Raw genomic sequence first — 11,923 nt, 5'->3', positions numbered from 1 at the left:
GTGTCTCAGGAGGATACTCTTAGTTGTTTTTGTTATTTTTTGTTACTAAAGGTAAGTAAATATAGTTATTATTGTATTTTAAAATGTTTTTGATTGCAAGATTATTATATATTTGAAAAAATTAATTGTTTGTGGAAAAAGTCCTTTGGGGCACTTTGATACGGTAATGTGCGGGGTACAATGATACGTATCAATCTGCCCCTTTATTGTATTAAAGTGCCCCGTCAAAAATAATAGTTTATTTTATTATTTTTTTTATTTTTTTCAGAAAATGGTGGGCACGTACAAACCCAAAACTGATAGAAAAAATATCAATGAAGAAAACATTGAAGATGCAATACGTGAAGTATTGTCAAAGACTTTATCTATACGCAAAGCAGCCGACAAATATAGCATCAAAACTGCAACCCTACAACACTCCTACTTTGGATGCCGACCCAGTTTCAGCGTCTGATGCTGACGATCCTCTACATGTTTCTTCATCAAAGGCTATTCTTACTCCTGAAGTAGTTAGACCTTATCCAAAAAAGGCGATTACTGACAATAATAATAATAATAATAATTGGATAATTTGTATAGCGCCGTTTTTGTGAAAAATCACCTCAAGGGCGCGTGTCTTAAAAAGAAAAGGAAAAGAAAAGGAAGAAAAAAGGGACGATCAAGAATATACACTGAAACACTAGAAAAAAATAGATTAGAAAGCTTACGTAATGAAAAGAACAGGAAAAGAGAATTACAAAAAGCAAAACAGCATGCAAAAGAATTGAAAACAGTGAAAAATCTGTTGGGATTAACTGAGCCAAAAAAGAAAAAGAGAGTGACTTCTTTGCCTGCAGAAATAGATTCCGATTCTAGTCAAGATGAAGTCGTGATGACGAGTGATAGTGAAGACATTGAAATGCCGTCGGAATCGGAAGAAGAGGTAATTAATGAAGAACCAGTTAATCCTGAACACATAAATATTGGAGATTTCCTGCTAATTAAGTATGAGAAGAAGAAAATTGTGATTCACTTCGTTTCCAAAGTTGTATTTAAGTATAATGTGACAAAATATGAAGTATTATATCTCAGAAAAAAAGCAGGGTCTTCTAAGTTGATATTTCCAATTGTGGAACACAAAGCAAGTGTGGATGTTAGAGATGTAGTTTTGCAATAACCAAAACCAACTTTCTACAAAGGCACGGCACACTATCATCTCGAACATCGTCGCTTTATTCATTTTCGGTAGGTTTAACTCGATATAATATCCAGTAGATTGTTTTGTAATTTATATGAGAATTTTTATGATTATTTTTTTTTAAATTTTTTATGTTTGTTTAATTTTTTAAGAAAAACATTGTTGATTTTGATAGGAGATTCTAATGTTATATTTTCATTAACAATATTCAATGTTAAAGTCTGATTACTTAGTAAGTATATAACTGATTATATAATTAAGAAAATAACAGAGAATTAGTCTTGTTCTATGATGACAATATTGTTTTTTTTTGTGATTATATTCCTTAAGTAACTTAAGAGACTGATTATGGCTAATGTGCACTCTTAATAAAGAGTATTTTGCGATCTCAATCAATAAAATTGTTTTATTTCTTAATTTTAAGTAATAATACAGTTTATATTGGGTTTTTAGTCAGTTTAAATTTGCATTTCATATGGATCTAAAATACCTATCAAACTGCCCCACCCCATGAATCAAAGTGCCCCACTAGTGGGGCAGAATGATACAAATATGATTTTTTCTTAAAATCAGTTTATCTCTATACGTCGCCAGTTTTTGCGGTTTTAGCATAGCCAAAATATAAGCTGACATATCAGCCAATGCACACATCAAAACAAATATTTAAATATAATGCTTTATGGTCCTCAGAAAAGAGATTGAATTTTTGTGTATCAATGTGCCCCCCCTCCCCTTATTGTTTAAACATCGTATATGTTCTTTTACTCTTAAGTTGACATTCCCGGCCATTTTTCCGATATAAAAAGCAGAACAATCATTACAATTAAGTTTATATATGCCCGAGTGGCTTATTTTGTCGTCTTTATCTTTAGTATTAATTAATTAATTAATTTGAGTTTTTTTGTCTTTATTCACTTTAATCATTTTTGTATTTCATTATAATAACTACGTATTAAACTTTATCTGCCATTTTTCCAGAAATTATAACGGGCCTGAAGATGAACCCTAGAGAAAAACCTCATTCATGTTCCCAGTGTAACTACACCTGCTCACGCACGTCACATTTGGTAGGGCACTTACGCACCCATACTGGATTAAAACCTTATTCGTGTTTCTACTGCAGCTATTCATGTTCTCAAAAGGGAAGTTTAAATCGTCACATTCGCACACATACTGGAGAAAAACCTTATTCATGTTTCCTATGTAACTACTCCTGTTCAAACAAATCACGTTTAACAGTGCATTTACGCACACATACTGGAGAAAAACCTTATTCATGTTTCCTATGTAACTACTCCTGTTCAAACAAATCACATTTAACAGTGCATTTACGTACACACACTGGGGAAAAACCTTATTCGTGTTTCCTATGTAACTACTCCTGTTCAAACAAATCACATTTAACAGTGCATTTACGTACACACACTGGGGAAAAACCTTATTCGTGTTCCCTATGTAACTACTCCTGTTCAAACAAATCAAGTTTAACATTGCATTTACGCACACATACTGGGGAAAAACCTTATTCGTGTTCCCTATGTAACTACTCCTGTTCAAACAAATCAAGTTTAACATTGCATTTACGCACACATACTGGGGAAACACCTTATTCGTGTTCCCTATGTAACTACTCCTGTCTTAACAAATCAAATTTAACAGTGCATTTACGCACACATAATGGAGAAAAACCTTATTCATGTACCTACTGCAGCTATTCATGTTCCGAAAATGGAGATTTAAAACGTCACATTCTTACTCATATTCGAGAAAAACCTTAATCATGTGACCATTGTTACTACTCCTGCTCAGTAAAATCACATTGAAAAAGGCATCTACCCACCTATTCTGTATTAAATCTGTATTCGCCTTTCTGATCCAGTTATCCATATCTATTTAGGAATGAATATTAAAAATGTCACATTCTCGCTCATGGTAGAGAAAAACCATTATTCTGTCCGAGATGTATAGTGTAATTATTGGTAATCATTTCACAGCATGCAGAAATCCTTTTCATGTTCCGACTGCAACTATTTACACTCACGAAATGGTTGTTTATGAATGTCACACGCTGACTCAAGGACCTCAAACTTTACTTTTCCATAATGTAACAACAGACTTCCACGCTCTTTCAATTTGCAAATTCTCCTTTTAATACATTTAACATTAAATCGATATTTTAGGTATTCCTAAATCACATATTTTTGCATCCATCGAAAATATCAAATGTATTGTCCTAGATGTTACTGTATCCTTTTCTGATTTTTCTGTTTCAGAGTTTCGTTTAGAAATCGCTAATATTGTCTTCAATTTGAAAATATCAAAAATATTATGTGTAAAATAATAAATGTTTTTCTAAATATCAACACATTTCGATAGACGAGACAGCAAAAGTCTTTTGAATTGACAGAGAAACCAACTACATTATGGCATTCCAATTAGGTCAACCCACGTTCAAATGACTGTTTCCTTTTAATTATTTGTGAGAATAAGAGATGTCACATAAAACGTTCAAATTTGCTCGCTATCTGTACAGACAATTTAATATTCTATTATATGTAAAATCGGACAGTTCTAGATGAATCAGGTGAACAAAAAAAGACTTATCAAATTCCATAGAATCATCTTCAACTAGAAGCTGTAGATTTTGCTCAGAACATAATAGAAGATCGAGAATAATCAGTAAATATTTGTATTAAACCAGTTTGCACAGTACATCGAACCAAGAAAACGTTGATTATGTGCTCAAATTGTGTAGAACAGTTCGTGTACCATTTGTTTAATTTATTATTCACATTTTTAGAACTTTAAAAATGTAGATACTATTATTGGGTACATAGCAAAGACTTTGTTCTGTTTTTGATTATAGATAGTAACAATAATCAATGATACTTCATTAGACTTATGCACATTGTCATAATTGTATTTGATATGTCTATACTGCTAATGTAATAAAATCGTGGATAAAATACCGAATTCATTCTCAGTACTATATATACATATTAGATCAATGAAACAAAATTTCAATGAATTTTTACTCTCAATTAATTTACTAAATTATAATCCGGACGTTATAGTATTAACTGAAGCATTTTTTATTTATTGTTATTAAGTTTAATTTGTAGAACTCCATTTTATTTTTTTATTTTTTATATATACAATAATATTATTATTGGGTTTATAAAAACAGTTTATTTTTAAACAAGTTCTGCTGTGTAATTATTATTACGCGTGACAGCTGTTTCGCCCTCTGAAGGCATTATCAAACAGTTTGATAATGCCTTCAGAGGGCGAAACAGCTGTCACGCGTAATAATAATTACACAGCAGAACTTGTTTAAAAATAAACTGTTTTTATAAACCCAATAATAATATTATTGTATATATAAAAAAAAAAAAAAAAAAAAAAAAAAAAAAAAAAAAAAAAAAAAAAAAAAAAAAAATTAACTGAAGCATTCACAAGCGAATACAATAAATGTTGCATACCAGAATATAGCTACTTCGTGATATCTTGTGCTATTAATAGAATTAGTGTTGGTATTTGTTAAATCCTGCTATTCGAACATCGTAGTGGTAGAAGTACCAATGCAGCGAGTGAATTTACTGAAAACATTGATTAAATGAATTTACATTAATGAATGAATTAAGAAGCATTTTCTTATAAAAAAAACAATATAGAAACTGAATTTTTCAATCTTATGAATTTTATATAATATTGAAAAGTAACAACGAATTACTAAGCATTCCAATTACACACATTATAAATATTAGTTTGAATAGTGGAATATTCCCCTCCGTTTATAAAAAATCTATTGTAACACCCGTTTTTAGATCTGGCAGCCCTGAAGAAATATCTCTTGTATCAAACAATTTTTCGAAAAGATCGTAAAAAAGGATCTCTTGTACTATATTGAAAAATAAAATATAATTTTAGTCCTAGCCAATTTGGATTTCGAGAGAAACTAGGCACTCATGATGCCATTGCAAAACTAACTTCAACTATATACCATGCCTTAGATTAAAAAAACTTTTTTTTTTCCCTTTTTTTTAAGTTTTTTTTTTGTAATAATATTGTGTAATATGGCAGACTGAGTAATGCACAATCAAATCAGTTTGACCGAATTTTATTTATATTTGAGGAACTGTTTTTAAAAATGGGGTTAATTCTTTATTAATTTACTAAGCTGCATATTTTTAGATTTTTTTAATTTTTTTTTTATTATTAAAAAAATATAGGTGCACGAATTACATTACACAATATAAAACAGTTATTAATTACATAATATAATACAATATAAGTATTTGATGTACCCCCATAAATAAGCAGGGCTTGTGTGTATGGGGGGTGTTGTTATATTGGTTTATATTTGATATGATTCAGTTCAACTGTTCGGAATACTTTTTAAGGTGGCTTTTGAATTCATTTATATTTGCATTCATGTTTCTAATTTTTACTGGTAATGAGTTAAAAAATTTAACTCCGAGATATTCATGGTTGAACTGTCCTATTGTTTTTTTTACATTTAGGAGTAGGAAGTATGGACGTTTGTCTAAGATTTCTGTTATTTTTAAAGGGTGCAATTTTATATTGAATTTTGTTTTTATAAATTTGTAATGTTGCATGGTAGAAGTATAATGCACTTAATTTTCTGACCTTAAATTGTTTGAATAAAAGTTCGGACGAATATGAATAGGGTTTTTTTTAATATGGTTTTTATCATTAGTTTTTGTGATATGTAAATTGTTTGTGTTTCATTTTTATATGTACCGCCCCAGCCTATAATGCCGTATTGTATTTGATTGACAGAAAGCGAAGTATGTGGTTCTAAGTAATTTTTCGTTTAAAATATCTCTTAAACATCTAAATATATACCTATGTTAGTTTCCTTATTCTGTCGTTCAGAATATTTATATGTGGGAACCATTTTAAGCGCTGGTCTATTGTTATGCCTAGGAAATTAATATCGGTCTTGCTTTCTATGTTTGTACATAACATATTCCATTTGTGGTTTTCTGTGTTTTTCACAGAGAGGAAAATTATGTTTATTTCTTTAGGTGTTTCTTGTTTTTTAATGAAAAATGGTAAATATTAAGTTTTTTTAGAATTTAAAGTCAACAGGTTTTCATCAAACCATAATTTTAGTTCATTGATATCTGTATTTGCCATGTTATTTAATTCAGACCAGGTGTTTGCTTTTAGTAGTAGGACTGTATCGTCAGCGTAAGAGACAATATCTCCATATTTGGAAATATTGAATATACCATTGACATATATAATAAATAACAATGGTCCCAAAACCGTACCTTGGAGTATTGAAAAGTCGCTATATTTTGAGTTCTTTTATGTAAATAACTAGTTATCCATGCTAAGACTTTTCCACTAATCCCTACTGATTTTAATTAACTTATTATTTTTTTATGTGATATGCTGTCGAAAGCTTTTTTAAGGTCTATAAATATGGCAAGACATTTTTTATCGGAATCTAGGGCCGTATATAAATAGTTGGTTATTTTTGCTATCGCGTCGTGAGTACTTGTATTTTTTTTTAATCCGAATTGGTTATAATTAATTATTTTATTTTCTTCTAAGAATGTCCAAAATGCCTTGGCATTTTCATTGATTTACATAAGGCTTTTGACAGTATCTTCCATACAAAACTAATTAATAAATTAAATTATATCGGTATTATTGGTAAGGTTAGGTATTGGCTACAAAGCTATCTAACTCAAAGAAACCAAAAAGTACATTTAATAACTCACAAGTGTGGATGCAACTTTAGAATTTGGAATTCCCCAAGGGACTGTTATTGGAACAATTTTATTTATAATTTACGTTAAAGATGTGTTTAAATTATCACTTAATGGTAAATTTATATCCTTTGCTGACGACACTGCAATATTTATCGAAAAAAAGACATGGAACGAAATTACCAATGCAGCCAATCAAGACATGACGATTATAAAAAAATGGTTCAATGGCAATTTATTATCTCTCAACGAAGAAAAAACATATGGTTTTCCTTTCAATCTACAAGAAGATGTGCCAAATAACCTAATTAACATAACAATTCATTCTATAAATTGTGTAAATGATGGTATATGTAATACGGATTGCGCCAAACTATGTTTATGTTTGTATTTATATCATAAGTTTTGATTATTACATAAACACAAGCTCCTGGAGCTCAAATTATGGAGTAGTAGAATAATAACGAAAAAAATATATAAGTCTGCATATTGTTATCATTTGTAATGTTAAAAAAATTACTTGTAATAAATAAATAAAAAAATAAATCTGTACTTCAGGATAACTTCAACTAAATTATTATGTATTTAGCAAAAAAAATGTATATCTATATAGGACGTGTGGGATTGCACTAACCTCCCCACATTCTGGAATAAAATATTATTATTATTATTAAAGCATGTTTGTAAATGCCCGTATGGGGGGGTAAAGTATTGATAAATCAACTCATAAAAATAACGATTTAAAAAATGTATGTCTTTCTTAACAGTCCTTGATAGATTGTTTCTGCACTATGTATTTTTTTTATCTTTGTAATAAAGTGTTAAGGTGAAGCCTCGTTAAAAACCAGATCCTTAACAAATAAAACACTAAACATACCGATAACACACACCACACACGGACAAAGACACTTTCAATACTATGCTACTAAACTGTTTAATTGTATGCCCATTACTCTGAAGCAACTACTAACTGCAAATACATCCGCAAACATTCACAAAAAACACATCACAGCCTGGATCAAAAACCAAGATATTTTATTTTTTCAAAACATAATAACTCCAAACCAAACATAACTAAACCATAAAAAGTATATAATAAATAAACACGTTTTTCGAGATTTTATCAACTATACTCACACTTACAATACAAATATATGCACTTACATATATGTTAATATATATTAACATATTTTTTTTTACATATTTATTATGAATATTCTTTTTACAAAAACCATAAAAATTAAAAAAATTAAAATTAAAACTTATAAATAATAAAAACTTTCTTCTAAAACACATTAATACTTGTCACACCTATACATAACCACGTAAACACCTCAGCACAGGTTCTCCTAGTGAGGTGTTCACGAAACATACAATATTACTCACATACAGTATCACCTTCTCAAACCTACCTTACACACAACATATTTTAGTTATAAGTTTGAAATATACCAAATATAAATAATTATGTGAAACTGTAAATTATATATAGAAATAAAAAATAAAAAAAGAAGCTATAAGTGAAAGCTCTATTTAGATTATTATTTACTACGAATCGGTATAGGAGCGCCCTTGAGGTGATTTCAGCGCCCTTGAGGGGATTTTGCACAAAAACGGCGCTATACAAGTCATCCAATTATTATTATCAATACCAAAATTATACCATGGATACATTGAAGCTTGTTCTATGGCTTGACTTGATCATAATTAAAATAAAATTATTAATTACGTCATGAAAAATATAAGCGCTAATTACTAAATTTACTATGAATTCGTATAAGAAATAATTATAAAAAAATACTGTTTTATGCCTATGTTTATTTGCTACCACTTGACTTGATTAACTTTTTTTCCGTTTCACAAAAAATTAAAATCCACTTTGGCGCTTACGTAATAATTTTTTGAGTGAAACATTGCATTGAATTCTATGATTTCTTCAGAAGCCCGCATTATTACAGTAAGTCCATTTTTTAGGTGCTCTCTGGCCTTTGCTATGCCGATGTATTCAGTGTTCTAGCAGTGGTACTGATTGCGCAGGGTTTGCCGGCCTTTGCTGCGCCGGTAAGGAGAACCACTGTTCTGGCAGTGGTACTGATGGTGCAAGGCTTGCTGGCCTTTGTTGCGCCGGTAAGGAGCACCACTGTTCTGGCAGTGGTACTGATGGTGCAAGGCTTGCTGGCCTTTGTTGCGCCGGCGACGAGTGCCACTGGGTGCAGTGGAAATATAAAAGAAAATGCGTTACTAAATGTCAAATTCACAAATGAGTCTACAACTAGAAATATATAAGTGCACCAGCAACACGATAATAGTGTCTCCTCAGTGATATTCTGCAAAAGAGTTTTAACAATCGTCACACGTGGAATAAGCAGATGACTCTCCTCGCTATTTTGCAGCATATGGTGTGAAACTAGAAATCAAACTCCGCTCGGAACATGAGAACGGTTTCCTTTGAAATGCATCAGCAGATAAATCCGCAACTGAAATTTTAACACATCACTCGGAAGACAAAACTTATTTTGATTAAAACTACACCCAGCACGTGAAAATGGTTCCATCCAATTTTGGTTTTTTTAACTGCACTCTCAACACCATAATGATTTTTTTTTCAAAATGATTCAGAAGGTGTTTCCACCACTGGAATTTCTTGGTTACATTTTGAACACAAAACTGGTTTTAACTTATGAGTTACTTCTTTTTTAAGTTCTCAGAACGATACTAAAAACATCCAAAAGCCCCCGACGGAGAAAAAGTTCCTCAGCCATCAGGCGGGCCGTGCTGAATCAGGGTAGTTAGGCACCACCATAAATAAACCATTCGTGACTGTGTTCTGATGTTGCAGGACATCCTAGCCATAGATATATGAAAAAGTTTGTCCTCAAGAAAGCCACAGATATGCCAATCAGACAAGTCGACCATAGACTCTCATAGTAAAATCAAGGCCATTTAAAAAGGTGCCACAATATACAATATAGCTGCACGCAGACTGCTCCGTTCATTAGTTCATTCACTCGTTCATTGAAGACGGTAGCGGAGACTTGCCATTTTGACAATTCAAATTCAAGTAAATTAACCGGTATTCATATTAACTAGCAGTTAAAAACCCGCTCCGGGGGTTTTTTTCTGCTAGGCCCTGCGGGCGGCACTTGGTTGGGCTTCGCCCAGTTTTAGTGATACTAACAACAGTTACATTTAATAGATAGATATTAGGTCATTCACAGAGAGAGGGTGAGTATATATTGTTAAAACACGGAACAGGAAGGAGTTTATGCATAATAAGAATGACAGTTGTTCGGGTAAAACTTTACCATTCTCGAATAATTGCCTAAATGGCTAAAGGTAAATTAACATAGCTAAATATTCGGAATCGCTGGACACATATTTTTAAATATTATTATTAAAATTTATATTCTGATTTACCTTAATTACTATAAAAGGAATCGAACAGCATTTGGGAAATTTTTAATTTAAGCTTTTTAATTTTTAATTACGTAAAATGAAAATTCGCTTTCGCTGTATGGGATGACAGCCTGAATAATTTCTGTTGATAACATTTTCTTTTGTCGGTATTCCTGAAATGGCTAGAGACAATTGAAAAACGTAAATTAAAAAAATATAATGTAATACAATATTCCGGCCTATAATAATCTAACCTAACCTATATCCTATCCTAACCTATAATAATCTAACCTGACCTAACCTAACCTCACCTATAATAATCCAACCTAACCTAACCTATATCCTTACCTAACCTATAATAATCCAATCTAACCTAACCCAACCTAACCTAACCGAACCAATCCTAACCTAACCTATCCTAACATAACCTAACCTATAAAAATCTAACCTAACCTATAATAACTCAAACTAACGTTACCTAACCTAACATTACCAGACTTATCCTAACCTATAATAATCCAACTTAATCTAACCTAACCTATAAACTAACTTGAACTATACTAATCTAACCTAACCTACATAACCTAACCTAGCATAACCCAACCTAACCTAAAATAACCTTTTTAAAATATTTCCTTACTTATAAAACAAACCTAAATACCTTTATTTTATTTTTCAGGCTTGGCTAAAATAGTACCACCTACCTAGTATTTGCATAGAGTAAATGGTAAAAATTCTAGCCACTCATATCAGGAATACCAAAAAAAGAAAATGTCATCAATAGAAATTATTCTGGCTGTCATCCAATACAACGAAATCGAATTTTAATTTTATGTAATTAATACCTTTATATATATTATATAAATATTTATACCTGTCAAAATGATTGTTTTACTATACATATAAGTACATGTCAGATTAGAGATTTGTTGGCTAATTTTACAATCAACGAAGCTATTATATTTAAATTATTATTAACTGCTTTTTTTATTTCAAGGGCTTCTAAGTTGTTTAATCTAATTCCAGATCCATTTTTATGCAATATTTTAGTTCCAGAGATTTTATCGAATGAATGATTAGATTCTATTAAATGATTCGCGAATTCTGAAAAGGCATTGGGGGAGGGGGGGCACATTGATTCATGGGGCACATTGGTACAGTATCTATATCTCAAAACCGATAAACGCTACACAGTCCGGCACATCACTAGAATGCGCAAGGACATTCACAAGAATGACAGTTGTGACACCGCTCGCCGCCGGTTTGCCGTTGGGCCTCAACGGTCACTGACGTTTTGGAAGTGGCGTGCGCCGCTGCCTACAAAAAAAATACGTGAAATGTAATTGTGTCTCAGGAGGATACTCTTAGTTGTTTTTGTTATTTTTTGTTACTAAAGGTAAGTAAATATAGTTATTATTGTATTTTAAAATGTTTTTGATTGCAAGATTATTATATATTTGAAAAAATTAATTGTTTGTGGAAAAAGTCCTTTGGGGCACTTTGATACGGTAATGTGCGGGGTACAATGATACGTATCAATCTGCCCCTTTATTGTATTAAAGTGCCCCGTCAAAAATAATAGTTTATTTTATTATTTTTTTTATTT

The 11,923-nt window shown here is 31.1% G+C and overlaps 1 protein-coding gene across 1 annotated transcript; it reads left to right on the top strand.

The window, feature by feature from the left end:
• The first annotated feature begins 871 nt into the window (after positions 1 to 871).
• On the top strand, positions 872 to 9,710 carry LOC149415165 (uncharacterized). Its single transcript, XM_089643023.1, has 4 exons — positions 872 to 922; positions 2,320 to 2,835; positions 8,896 to 9,131; positions 9,623 to 9,710. The coding sequence occupies exons 1-4, from the start codon at positions 872 to 874 to the stop codon at positions 9,708 to 9,710; spliced, it is 891 nt and encodes a 296-aa protein (XP_089499149.1).
• Positions 9,711 to 11,923: the final 2,213 nt, after the last annotated feature.

The sequence above is a fragment of the Hesperophylax consimilis genome, chromosome 19 (genome assembly GCF_061612785.1).
Source record: "Hesperophylax consimilis isolate HC1 chromosome 19, BYU_Hcon_1.0, whole genome shotgun sequence".
Taxonomy (NCBI): domain Eukaryota; kingdom Metazoa; phylum Arthropoda; class Insecta; order Trichoptera; family Limnephilidae; genus Hesperophylax; species Hesperophylax consimilis.
The sequence above is the reverse complement of the archived record's forward strand: the minus strand, read 5'-3'. Positions and strand labels throughout refer to the sequence as shown.